Source organism: Schistosoma haematobium, chromosome 3 (genome assembly GCF_000699445.3).
Source record: "Schistosoma haematobium chromosome 3, whole genome shotgun sequence".
Classification (NCBI taxonomy): Eukaryota; Metazoa; Platyhelminthes; class Trematoda; order Strigeidida; family Schistosomatidae; genus Schistosoma; species Schistosoma haematobium.
The window spans coordinates 39,239,920-39,254,490 of record NC_067198.1 but is presented as its reverse complement, the minus strand read 5'-3'; the positions used below and the strand labels follow the sequence as shown (position 1 = coordinate 39,254,490).

At 37.0% G+C, this 14,571-nt stretch overlaps 1 protein-coding gene across 1 annotated transcript in view; it reads right to left on the bottom strand.

The window, feature by feature from the left end:
• Positions 1 to 13,553, bottom strand: part of BAZ1B (Tyrosine-protein kinase baz1b) — a 28,138-nt gene extending 14,585 nt beyond the window's left edge. Inside the window, exons 1-11 of the mRNA XM_051213836.1 lie at positions 13,459 to 13,553; positions 10,570 to 10,904; positions 10,424 to 10,532; positions 10,344 to 10,389; positions 10,232 to 10,306; positions 10,121 to 10,197; positions 9,919 to 10,084; positions 9,288 to 9,557; positions 7,139 to 7,422; positions 4,902 to 5,484; positions 3,116 to 3,280 (exon numbers count right to left, since the gene is read on the bottom strand). Of these exons, the coding sequence (XP_051069849.1) occupies positions 3,116 to 3,280; positions 4,902 to 5,484; positions 7,139 to 7,422; positions 9,288 to 9,557; positions 9,919 to 10,084; positions 10,121 to 10,197; positions 10,232 to 10,306; positions 10,344 to 10,389; positions 10,424 to 10,532; positions 10,570 to 10,888 (2,094 nt within the window). The 5' untranslated portion in view covers positions 10,889 to 10,904; positions 13,459 to 13,553. The remainder of the gene's footprint in view (positions 1 to 3,115; positions 3,281 to 4,901; positions 5,485 to 7,138; positions 7,423 to 9,287; positions 9,558 to 9,918; positions 10,085 to 10,120; positions 10,198 to 10,231; positions 10,307 to 10,343; positions 10,390 to 10,423; positions 10,533 to 10,569; positions 10,905 to 13,458) is intronic.
• Between the last annotated feature and the right edge of the window lie 1,018 nt (positions 13,554 to 14,571).

Below are 14,571 nucleotides of genomic sequence, written 5' to 3'. Positions count from 1 at the left end.
ACGTTTGGGTTTGGCCACCCCGAATTTTCTTACAACCATTCCAAATACTAATCAGCATTGCGCATCGTGGTGATCGGTGTTCAGGCATACGCAACACGTGGCCCAACCATCTCAGTCGATGAAGATTTACAACCTCATCAACTGATTTACCATCATTCCCTAATACTCTGCGTCTAACCTCACTATGACTTACCCGCTGATCCCAGCAGATGCTGGCAAGATTTCTAAGACATCTGTGGTCAAACAATAGTAACTTACTAGTATCTCCTACTCTCAATGGCCATGTTTCGCTGCCGTAAAGTAAGACAGAACAAACTGCCGAGCAGTATACTCGTCTTTTTGTTGATAGACGGATACCTCGCCTTCGCCATAGGTGACATGAGTTGGCAAAAGCCAAACGAGCTTTTCGAATCCGTGTAGAGATTCCGTCAGACACCAGCCCATTAGGGCTGATCAGACTTCCAAGATAAGTGAAGTTGTCAACGCGTTCGACTATTTAATTCCCTATCCTTAGTTCAGGTGTTGACATAGACCAGTCCTGAAGCAACAACTTGTATTTGGAGGGGAAGAAGCGCATCCCAAAAATCCTGGCATTGTCGCTCAGTGCTATAAAAAGAGTGAATTTTATCAGCGTCTTCACCAAACAGGACTGTATCATCTGCGTATTCTCAGTCGATAAGTGGACATCCTGGTAGGAGACAAATGCCCGAAAATTCAGTCGACGAGAGCCTTACCTCCATCAGCATGTGCATAATAAGGTTAAAAAAATTGAGAAAGTGGACAGCCTTGACGAGGGAAATTGGGTTAGAGTTGATCTTAGTGACCTGAGAGCGTGACCGCAGTTCCAAAGGGACAACTGCTCGAGGTCGGTCACATACTATCTTTTCGTGGGCAGTTTTCGTATTAGCTCCGTTCTTGTTGAGACCTTACCTACTGTTATGACGGGTGTGACTGCAGGTTTTGATAAGCAGCGTTTATTGATCGATTCGGTGACAGTGACACGTAAACACGGACGAACGGCCTACAGTTCTGATTGGTCCTGCTTCCCTGTCCAGCCCAACCAGTTGAGTCCAGAACACAAGCCACAACCTCTGAGATATGAATCATTATATTTCAAACATACTTTGTTTATATACCAATCAAGCACACCACATCGTACCATAAAATAGAAAACAACATTTTGTACAATATACAACAAGTGAACAGATATCGACCAATAGAAAATATCCATTTAAAGTCCAAGGACACCATTGGACTTAACATGATAATTATTGGTCTATTCCTCCGCATCCACAACACCTACGGAGACTGATATCCGTGGAATAAGGAGAGGTGTGCATTTTTAGGGTCGATCTATTCTAACTCTACCCTTCCTTTGTGGGAAGACAGCATTGCTGTCGTGCTGGTTTTCTGGAAGAAACACCTTACTGCCGTCATGCCTCTGTACAGTCAGCAGTATGACTTCGCCTTCAGACCTCGGGTTTGCTGTTTTCAATCTTACCGTTCGTCAACTGACTTGCCTGGCATGTTAGAACCTTGAGGAACGATTGTTCCAACCAGTATAGTCCCATTGTTTTATCACGATAGGTAAGTCCGATCACTACGTCAAGGTAGAGGCAACAGTCGGGTCGAAAACTAATTATAGGAGCAATTATTTGAAGTTTTTCTATAAAACCTTGTACGGCCCAACAACTGCAATTTATCAAGTATGAAACTGAATTTATTAGAAACCGAAGTTATCATGCCTGAATAGCTACTGATAAAAGTGATTATGTTAAACTGAAAAATTCATTCAATTAGTTGATAGATTAACATTGAATGAGAACAATGGTTGATTCAATTCTAAATGAGTTAACCCTTCAATTTTATTTTTAAATGATTAGTGTTTTTAAACTCTTTCCTAATTCACACTTTATTCAATTAAGCTCATACCAATAAATATTTTATTCCCAATTAATTGAATAACGGCTTACTTCAAACCTAAAGGGTTTTTGTAAGCGTTCTAATGTATTTTCCAGAGGCATTCCTCAGAAACGATAATTAAGAGTAATTTTTTTTATTCGATATAGATTCTTAGGATCCTTGCTTCACTATGTTAATGTACATAGTCGTCCCGACGGTGTACATACACCAAGATTCGGAAAAGACAGGGATGATTATGACCCTTGGGAAAGGATGACACGAAAATCATGAAAGGTGCTCATCCGCAGCCGTGATCGGACTTGTCTATCTTGATGGCCAAACCGAGTTATGGTGACTGGAATACTTGTTTCTTTAGATCGTACCATATAAACCAATCCGTTGGTGGAATATATGATTAGAAGCAGAAACGTAAGGTCCCGTGGCAAAATGGTACTCCCGATCGTTCTATGGTGTGACCATAACAAAGCGTTTGTCTGAAACAACGAAGATTTGCAGTGGTTTCTTTTCCATGTCCGAAGGGGCGAGTCACAGAAGATCGGCGCTAAACACAACACCCTTCTAATTTTTGTCACCTGAGGTAGAGCTTTTAGAGTATAGAGCTAACATAACAAGGACTTCACTCAATAAGACTGTTTGTGCATTTTTGTTTCTTACATTGTCCTAGATCCATTGATTCAGAAACAGGACTAAATTCTTATACTTTGAGGATGAACCCCAAGATTGTGGAAACCAGAATATAATACAAACCCAATTTGCAAGGAAATTTCAGTATGATGGAAGCTGATATTTGTATACATTATAATTGTATTCAGAACGATAAAAACTTCAAATTACTGGGAAGAATTAGTACATTTATTGTTTGAAAAATGAAAGATTCATCCAATCAACAGTATAACCTGGCTTGACCTTAAACTTTAGTCTTTGTTTTGTTATTTAACTGTTACCCTGCAGTGAATGAGTCATCCAATACTATTCGATTTATCGGTAGACGATTTCTACAAGGGACCATATTCGTTTTTGATTGTTGTATTATTTGTACTTATTTAATGCTTAAGGAACATAAGGGTTAGTGCTAAAGTTACTCATGTTTTTATCATAGATTAAGACTCAAATCAATAATCTGAAAATAACATCATATCTTGCACTTGCTCAAGCAGGCCAAATAACGTACAAGAAACATTTTGACACTTACATTAGGATCAGTGACTGGAGCATCATGATTTCGTAATTGTTCCAATATAGTTGTTCTAGCATGATTTGATGGGATTTCGTTTAAAAGAGTCAATCTAAGGAGCTCAGGAGCTGTATACGGTGTAACTGGGAATTTAGCCAGTTTCAAGCCCAACTCCCGTTTTTTCTGAGAATAAAAAAAATCATTGGACTAAAATAAATGATCGTGTTTTACTTGGAAAAAAGTTTATGATTACCTTTCTAATACTAATTTTAGGATTATGTATGTACCAATTGATCAGTGAGCACAACGCAATAGTATGCTTGCAAAGTTCCGTTATCTTACAGTTGAAACCAAACTACAATTAATACTCGATTTTGAGCTTTTCAATAATTTCATTTTGTGACCAAAAAATTCTTGTTAGTACGTATAGGCAAGTAAGTAACCTTCTAGCATGGTTCAGTAAAAAACAATGAAGTGTGGAATCTTATATTCCACAAAATGTAATTATTTATAACGATACAATACCGGATATATCACTTGAGATTACTAATAAGTTCTAACCAAATCTACCAAAAAATGAATGTCTAGACATCATATGTTTGATTGCAGAAACTTGAGGGATACGTAGTGTAGTCAAATTTATGTGTACTATAACGGTTGGTGTGGTCACTTTCCTTACATTTCTGTATTTTCTTCTGGGTTTAATTCATATTCTATTGTTTTTTTCACCGTTCAATTATATACATTCTTTGATCATTCCTCAACTTTCTACTCCAATTAACTAATTTCAATCAATCACGCATTATTCTATTACCTTTATTCAAAACCAATACATATTAGGTGAATGACCTTCACCAACCTCCTTAAAATATCAAACCATAATCCTTCAATTTGCAGCCATTCATCTTTGATATTTAGTTTCTTATATGTTTTACAACACTAACGAACCGGTCAGATAATTCGTTCACTGAGAGAACACGGCCAAGCTAATATGCAAGGATTGATACTACCATTAGTCAGTTAATACAGGCACAATTGCTTTATGGCTTTTAGGGAAATGAAATTAACGAGAAAAGTTTTCTTTGGTGTAAATTTTTCCGCATTTCGTAAAGGTAGTTATTGGGAATCTCAGAGGATCGTTCATGTCATTCGCTTTTTTATTAAATCACGATGGTATGATGAAAAATTATGGTGCCGTGTACACTGTACACACAGTATCATTTTTGAGCGAAGACCAAATCTACTAACAAGATCAAACCATAAAAGATGAACTGGGGTTCTGAACCATAATATGCTAGTTTCCAGCTAAGAGCTGAGATTCGCATAAAAAGAGTATAATCTTGGTTACAATACTGACTGTAAATGTAATTCATAATCAAGTTTATTTCTAGTTTCAACCATTATGAGATTCAGCTAACTAAAAAATAAGCATCTGATTATCAAAAGGATTATACTTTCCCTGCCACAAATCTCAGGTGGAAAATCTTACACTTTAACCAGGTTACAGTGATAAAAAATAAAAAGGCTACAAAATTACATGAATTGAAGTATTACTAGGGGTCAATGAAATACTGATTCTTCGAATACAGTTCAATCAGTCGTGTACTTCAGAGGCACGAATGTGAAGGCGATAAACAGGTTGTAACTCCTTTATTATGAGAATGGAAAACTGATGAGCTCTATGATTTATCGTGAGAAAAATGAATAGTATGTGAATAAATGCTGTTATGGAAATACGTTAAGTTCCTAATTTAAAACAATATTATTATATGTTAGTTTTGTTAACACAATATATAGTACTTACACCTATTTGTTCATCTCTTAAGACTAAGCGTAATAGGACACTTAAAGGACGTGCTAGTGATCGATAGGCACCGGCTGATGGATTATTTGTGGTGACAGCGTTAAGTAATCGTTTCAATCCTAGACGACGCAATGACTTTATACATATTTTCGGAAGTGGAGCATTTGATTCAGTTAATCCAGCTTCTTCCTCTTCTTCATCAGTATTACCATCGTCATCATCATCAGAATAACCCGGTTCACCAACCCCGGCTACAAGAGATTCGACTGGAAAGCGACAAAAGCCAGATAGGACATTATTTTCAGATGGATTCTCTACCTCGGTATCATCAACAGATCCTTCAACAAGTAAGCTATGGAAGACATGGAAAAATTCTGTTAATCCTAGCAGGCGTCCAAACAAAGATTCGTTGAAACTAGGAGGAAGTTCAAGTTTGGAAGGTTCAGGTAAACGAGAGCACTGAGGCAAAGCAGTCATAAGATGTTGATCATCAAGCAATTTATTAGCGTGAATACGTTCAATCTTCTGTTTTTCTTTCATTTCTTGGAGTGCTTGCTTTCGTTGAGTCGGTGACATAGTCAGTCTAGAGATTCAAAATCATAAGAATGAGGACATTAAATATAAGTATTAGGAATCAGCACACACTTTATTAGAAATGAAAAACATGTCACCAAGCTTTTTCCTAGTTATTTCAGTGGTTGAGTCACAGCCCAGAATTAGTGTAATCAGAAACACAAGGGTGATGTGGGGGGTTAGATATTTTATTATGGTTCATTTACCATGAATAAATGGCTTACAACTAGGAACATCATTTCAAAACCAATATTAATGTTTCTAACGCGAAGTTCTTCACTAAAAATTGTTCCAAGACAACTTATTCTGACAGATTTGTGTAGCACAGATTGACCAATCCCGATACTAGGTCCATAAATTGTAGATAATTAAAAGACTAATTAATTATTGAGTACCAGCATTACAAGTAGTACACTACTTATGGTACGCAATAAATAATCCATCTAAAAGACAGGAGAGGTATCATAATGAAAAAGAAAAGCGTTGAATAGGCAATATAAAAAGCAGAAGCAACGAAGTTATTCTCCGTAGAAATATCCAAAAGGAGGATCTAATTGCTGAAATCAATAAGAAATGAGTGCCTTAACAACACAGTAAATCATCAGTCGGTCGTAACGTACATCAAAATTGCCAAAAATGTAGATCAGTTCAAGTTGCCACACCTCATTAGCACAAGATGAACACCAGGTCGGCAAAGAGGGAATGAAATTATAAAACAAACCAAGAGTACCAAAAGTATTAGCAAAATTAGTTGTAGCAGATGAGATTGGGGAAAGACAAGATGATTTTCGAAGGATAATCCTCAGACAAAAAAACTAACGGAAGAAACGAATGACGATGAAAAACGTCTTAATTTTAAATTTACAACACTTATTGAAACACATCAAATACACTTTGATACGATCATACTCACTGCCTTCTCGCACCACGAGTGTTGTTTACGAAATTGAGATAACGAAAAGCGAGTGTCCGGCGCTTTAACTGGGTTGGTGGACATGAAGAATCCATCTAGGGGAGTTGGAAAACCCTGATTCCAAACCAATGGTGCACATGAGCTCCAGTATCCTGAAGGAACAAATGGCGTATGAATCAATTGTTGGTCACCGGCCACCATGGGACTGCGTCTCCTTACGTTGCTCCACTGCCTTGTGGATCAAACCTTCAGGTTGAAGGCTCCGGGTGTGGCCCCCTAAGAAAACCACTTGCTTCGGTTTGGGCACCCGGGCAGTATGACGGCCCTCACACATATCAAATGAGATCTGTGTGGCGCATATGTATTTGGTTCCTCTTTGTACCAATATCTGTGTTAAAATAAATAAATAAAACACAGCGAACTACCGATGGTTGATACTTTAAGAGATATCTGTTCTTGGAGAACGATGAGAACAGTAGTCTTGAGTAAGCGGAACGCTTACGGCGAATCGTATGAGCAAACTTTTCCACAAAGGAGAGGAATTTCCACGTACAAAACTTAACTCCAATGCGATTATTAAAACCATCCAAAATAGATTGACATTATAGTATAGCAATTATCTCTTAGCTACACACTGTTCTGCTGCCTTATTTTCAATCATTATCGGAGATTTTATTAGGATATGTCAAACGAATCAGTACATGTTCGTAACACAATAATACAAAAATTCGAAGGATTGAATTGAACTTACAACTTTTTTTTGAACGCAAACGCTTCTTTCTTTGATCGCACAGGATCGCGTAATTCAACAGGCAACTTAAGAATATCTACGTCACTTATGAATTTTGCACAAAGTCTTATCTGAGTTTCTATGGCTGGATTATTACGATCTTCTCCAAACATTTTGATGAGATGTTGAGCAACTCGAGGTAATGCACATCTTTCATTAGTATTCTTTTTAGGACGATTGATTGCTGACTTGTCTGGTATTTCATCTTTTGTAGGAGTTTTCTTGCCAAATTGAAATAAGGTGGACTGTGTTGATTAAGTAAATAGGAAAAGTAAAAAATAATTTACCGTGATTATTATAGAAAAGCTGCCGTAAAACTAATACTTAGGTAGCTTTTTCAATAAAGCGAAATCGGAAAGCCCTTGGCCTACATTTAAGGAATATTTAAAAACCTATTTCGTGGTTTCTTTAAGTGAGTGATGCTTTAGAAATATTGAGTGGATGTTTTCTTACTAAAACGGGTATGTTTTGGGAACCCCGAGTTCGAAAGAACGAACTATTTAAGATGCTGATCAAACATAATTTACAATTCAGATATTTAGCCCACGTCAAAGGCTATTGATGAGACCTCTATATGGATGCCGATATTAAGTAATTGCAAATCAAATAGGGGTGGTACGACTTTCCAAGTAGCTTGATTATCAACATACTTAACAGAGTACCTTATATTACATATTTTAAAACGGTTGCTTGTTTTGACAGTGTCATTAACCAAGGGCTCATTGGGTGACTCAATTAATTATTTACATGTTACTTCTCGTTTATGAACATAGACCACCCGCCAGGAATTCGCCAATCAAATACACCCTGGATTCTCCCTTCCAGTTGATTCCAATTGCCACTCATTCTTTCTAATTCTGCCTCCGATTCCCAACGCAACGTGCTCTTTGGTCTTTATCTCTCCCGTCTCCCTTCAGGATTCCAAGTTAGTACTTGCCTCGTGATCCAGTTTAGTGATTTCCTCAATCTGTGTCATATCCATACCCAGTGTCTTTTCCTAATTTCCTCTTCAGTTTGAAGCTACGTTGTTCTCTCTCACAGTAGTCTATTGCTGATGGTATCCGGTCGGTGGACATTCAGTATCCTGTGTAGACAACTGTTGACGGTGGTTGTAGTAGTTCTCAAAGTTTCAACTCCTTACAGTAGAACTATCTTGACTTTCGTATTGATGAATCTGACCTTGATATTAGTTGACAGTTGTTTTGAGTTCGATATGTTGTTCAACTCTACGGATGCTGTCCTTGCTTTCCCAATCCTCGCCTTTACGTCTACATCAGATATTCTACGTTCATCAGTGATGCTACTGACCAGCTACGTGAAAGATTCCACCTCTTCAAGAGTATCCCCACCAAGTGTGATTGGGTTGGTGCTCACTGAGATGTATTCGAGGACCTTGCTTTTTCCATTATGCATATTGAGGCCTATTGCTCTGTCTGTAGATCTTTTAGGGTTACTCTCGTTCCCAATCCGGGAAAAAGGAGGGAAGGGGTTGTCAACCCTGTCCCGTAGAAAACTTCGTTTAGAAAAATCATGACCAGAAAAGTCATTCGAACCACTGTGGGCTGACTGAAAGCCCAAAAATATACAACTGACAGTATTGTTAATGTTGAACATTCCTTTAGCTTCATTGAAGTTATGAACCGATCAACCAATGATACGCAGAACTTTTGCGGGTCTTAACAGTAATTTAATCACACCACAAGAGTAGCAGTGTGAATAAATGAGGACAAGTCAAACCTGTAGTTTATAGATAACGTTGGCAACTACTTAATGATCAATCAATATAAACACCTCAGTCCTACAATTCAATAGTCGTCCCAGTAGCTGATTGATAACGTCTTAGACTTTGAAGTTGGGTGACATGAGTTTGAATCCGATGGAGGACGTCAGTTTCCACAAGACTCCGGGTACGCCTTGTTGACTAGTATCGACCAACTAGCACAAAACCTAGGTTCAGGGTCTCTCCGAATACCCGTAACCATCTAACGTAGATAGACGGAAGCGTCTCGAAAAAAATTCACTTCCTAAAGCGACTTCAAAGATTTCTCAGATGGAACTTTCAATAAAGAAAATAAACACAAATTAAAAACTAAGTATCACAGAAACAAACCTGTTTCATTTTCTTCTTTCTACTATCCTCCAATGATTGTTTAAATTGAGAACGATCTTTTAACTGAGCTAGCGGCAAGTTATCTTCATTTTCTTCAAGCATCTTGGGAGTGTTGTCTTCACGTAGAACAGAGAAGCGTTTGATACGTTTAAAATTAAGTGGTGTGCTTGAGGTAACATCATCTGATGTACCTTCTCCGTTGGACTGACGTCGGGAGTTCATAACGCGTACAAAGTATTCCTCCTCCAGGGCTTTGGACATTTGTTTTAACTATAACAATCATTGACGGTGATAAAAACATGATAATCTGCATATACTATAAAAATCGATAGTAAACCAAAGTTGGAAAGATCATAGATCGTTATTGTTAATCAACAGTTTTATAGAAATACTTTAAACGTGTCTACTTTTTTTTAAATAAACACCCAAACGACTCCACAGTACTGCAACAGCGTACATTCTAGATATCAGTACTAGTAACCAACTGCCAGTAGACTGATTCATTTCTACGAATCAATAACGGGGAAATATAAGTCCTGATATCAATGAAATGAGGTTTTCTAAACTATAAGGTTATTTGAAAGCAACATTTACATGAGTAGATTAAATATTAACAGTAGACTAGACATACCTTAACTTTATCAACTTGACATCCGGGGCTTTTTAAAGGTATTTTATGACGTCGTAAAAGCTCCTCATTTACAATCCATGGACCTGTAAAGTTTGGTCCATAACGCATAGCATGACTTCGAATAAACATTTTGATATGGTCTTTGGAAGGTGCTCGGTTGATACGGCTAAAAGAATGAGAACTAGTCATTAGAAAATCTTACTCAATGGAACAGGCTGGAACATCATGTACAACAACAGGGATATCCGAAAGGACTTTAACACTGTAAGCGTAGTTTTTCTAGAAAAATACTTTACAAAGGTTTGAAAATTACCTTGATGGGAGAATTCTTTTTAGTCACATTTTCTTTGTCACTATTATTCGGTGAAGTGTTATCCGGAACAGGTGTCTAGGATTAAATGAATTAGGACAGATTCACATCGTACCGGTACAGTTTGAGATTTTATTATATCATCAATTATTCCACGTATTCTAAGTCGATGTTTTTATTTTTAAGTGAACTTACGGTGTATTCGAAACAGAGTCAACTTTTAGTTTCACAGGTTCCGCAATATGAAATTGTTCATGTATGGTGGTCCAGCAGCTGTGTACCAAGGATTCCAGGGGCAGAGTACCTTTTGTATTGTTAAATTTATGAGCAGATAAGCTTACTGAGATGGACGCGCTCAAGGATGGTTTTTTCAAAAAACTTGGGGAAACACTTTTTTAGTGTCCGAATAGCAGTTGCTTCAGTTTTCAATGCTTCCCGATAAGTTAAATTAGGTTTCCCAGTTACACGACAAGTCCATATATTTTCATTATATATAGTAATTTTGCGCTGCAGTTCCTCGGCAGATGTACAAATTTCTTGAGTTTCTGGGACGATAAATGCTGGTTTTGGTTCGGGTTCTTCGTGTTGCTCAGTGTCACGAGGTTTCTTTTTTCTCCATACCGGGTTCAATACATGTAGCTTCGTACTGATAAGAGGCATCTTAAAACCCAAAGCACTAGTATAAAATATATAATAACCAAAATGATAATACTGATAGTTAAATATGCTAACCTTGTGTTATATAAACTGTTGATAGCACAGATCCTAAAAAACCATACTTTATCTTATTTCAAAGCGACCATTAAAAGACGGAGCCCACTGAGTCATTAACAATGCTCTCGTTAATCCTTACATAGTATGGCTCATGCCCATATACCTAGTAAATGTTGACTTAGTTACTTTTTGTTATGGGAGTAGCGTAGCGACAGTGCTGAATGTCTTAGAATACAATGATAGCATCTCTATCGGCTAACTTATCCTTGAGCAAAGCTTTCGACAGTGAGCTTGAAAAATCAGCCTAGAAATGGCATGTCATATCCAACAACTTCTGGCGTCAATGATTAATGCTTACCGTATTTTAAAAGCTAAAAGGAAGCCCATTTAGGCTGTGTTCGTACAACACTGTCTGTGACACAAGGACGATTAACTAAGAGTGAAGTTTTGTCACTGGCTATTAAACCTTTGGCAGTGTAGTACATGTGTGGTAATTAAACTTATATTTTTATAAAACTACTCTAACCAATACTTGCTATTGCATTCCCCGAAAGTTTTGCTGCATAAATTAGTGGTTTAAACAAAAGAACAGACATTTTCAATATCATATTAAACTTTCTTTTCGGGTGGATTGAACCCTAAACGATTATATTTCGTTTAAAACTAGACAACTGACTTAACTGTTTAAAGGAGTTACTACGACTACATGTAAATGCTATCTCTGAAACATGCATGAAGAGCTCAAGTAAGGTCGAGTAGTTGGCCCCAAACTACCAGGCAATTGGGGTTTATACGAATACCTAGTGTAGTGATTTTGCCGAATCTAAGATTGGAAACCATATTCCAAGACTGCATAACGGTCAGCTGTTTGTATACAATTGACCACAGTCGATTTGTAAGATCTAAGAAAGACTACCACATTAATTGAAGCTTAACTAGGAATTTACCTACGGTTTTATAAGAAAGCCTGACACTAATAATCGTCAAAACTAGAGGTACAGGGTTGAAAGTAATCACTTTACTACTTACCGTGGTCGCTTAAGGAAATAATATACTGTCCAAACGATTATGATAAGTCAGAATTAGAACAGAGGAACACTGGCTGAGACATTACATACTAACAATGTTACTTATAACACCAATATATAGACAAAGAATGCACTTTCAAATAAATTATTCCAATCCAACCAATCTATATTCATTAAAATTATTAATCTCACAATTACATTTAACGTATAAGCATATTCCAGTTAACGTTCCGAACTAGTCATCTCGACAGAAATTTTATTACATAATCCTATATTGACATACTATAATTGTAAACGATGTAATTCACCCGAACCCTGGAAACTTTCTGGATTATCTGTTTGGAGAAGAGAATAGAATCTATTGAAAGAAATGTTCAGCAAGACCAATTTATTGACGAACCAAACAGATTTAGAATGACATGTCATGAGTTTTGGCGCGAATTTCACTCATTCATATTTGCTACATAGCTTTTTAGCTGTCGGGTTGTGACAAAAAACCTATATCCAATCCCTGATTCTAACCATCCTATGGAAGGACAGCATATGTATTATTTGACTGAACTTTACCGTCTAGTAATATTTCATGGTTAGATGAAAGTCGTGTCACGTACTATGTAAGCCCATGTAAATACTAAGTTACTTTCACGTCGACCTAGTTCAACAGAAATTTTGCGCACCCAATTATTGGTTAGTACCTTATTTTGATTCCTAGTTTTTTTTATATTTTCACATGAACAGTTCTTCACTCTCCACTAAAAGAGGAAAACGACAATAAAAAAGCTAGAGCGAAGGACTCTAAAACGACGGACTATTAGAGAGTCATTTCAACTGAATGAAGAGCCGCTAGAATGTAGGAAACAAGTACAGGGACTCCGGTAACGTAACGATTTCAAACAATTATTGTGTCATAGAAAATTAAGTTTATCTAGGTTACGTCTTATTACACTACACTAGTGACGCATTTTTCACACAACCACATCACTTTTAAATTTCTCTTATGTTTATGTCAACAGTAGTGATAACCAAAATTTAAAAACACTCGATTTAACAATTTAATTCGCAAGGCATTTACAAACGGAAGAGAACTTGAAATATTTGGCAAAACTATTTGCCGTTCAACAACACTAACACACTGATTGGTCATAATAGTCGGTAACTAGGGTTTCTAAAAAAAGCATCATATGCCGGAATAAAAGGAGTGATAATATGGTAGAAACCAATGTTACAACAACACACGTAGCTGACATACACGCTTATTCAATACTGACAGGCTGGTACTTTTGTCACAAATCAAATCTCGATCTGAGTAATATTTTAAGTTCACATTTAGTTTGGAAGATTCTATATTATATAACGACGCCTAATCCAAATCACTGATTCTAAACTGTAAGAAGATAGGTGGAAAATCAGAGGTCGGAAAGGTAACTCTCAAATAAAAATACCAGTGAAAGAATGAAAAATCTCAACACCTTGAAAACAAAAGGACACCTTAGTGTACAGCAAGTGGATTCAACCAGCAGAGCGCAACATGAAAACCCAGCACCGTTAGCGCCGGAGGCAAAAACTTAGAACGACCCGCCTACCTCAAACAGTACACATTAGACACATACTTGTTTAAACTGTCAGATGTACTAAAACAAACTAAAAATCAATCAATCCTCACTGTCAAACTTCCTGCATTTTTTGAAAATTTTTCATGCGCATTAGTTTGAAAGCATTGACTTAACGTAAAGTGTTCCTATGGTGTAAATACAGAAAAACTAATGTTCTAAGAGTCCTAAATATTCAAGGAGATATGTCAGGAATACAAGCAACTTTCGCATAACAAGCTTCTGTTTCTGGCAACCGGGACTCACCACCACTTCTGTGTAGGTCAAATATAAATAAAACAAGCATCGATATGTTAGAATACAATGCCGCTATCAGTACTTGTTAAGTTTCCTCCATTAAAACTGTCGATAAAAATAAATCCCCAAAACAACATTTTTATTAGGTCTCCGACATTGTCGCTGATCTCATTAATTTCACTGGACAAAACCAGGCTTAAATTCCAGCCACACATGCGCACCTGGTAACGATTGAGTAGGCAGTGTGACGCATCTCTTTAAGTTACAAGACATCTTCAGTTAAAGCGCTTCTCAATATATCCACAGCCTTTCAATATATATCTGAACTTACACACCACGGAATTTTTGTTTGAATTGGTTGGCACACTTTGATTATAAAGCTGATGCAGAAATAAACGTTATCAAACTCTGAATACAATTGGCAAATTAGTCGCTGAATCGGACATGATCTGATACGCCAAACGGTAAACAGTGGGTCTGTACCTTGCTAAAATACCATACACTCATTTAATTTTACATGTCATGGTATTTTTGTTCTCTCAGACTATGGAGGAATGGCACAACGCTACGACATACATCATGCATCTGCACCCCGGCCACTTGATAACATGATGTTATTTGACCTCATAAAGTCTGACCTCTTTCAACAAATCTCACTAATTTTGCATCAAATCTGCTAAAGTTCATATATCTGCCGAATATACTAGAACTTTGGAAGATAATGGGCTGTCCAAAATTTTCAAGAGATATAAGA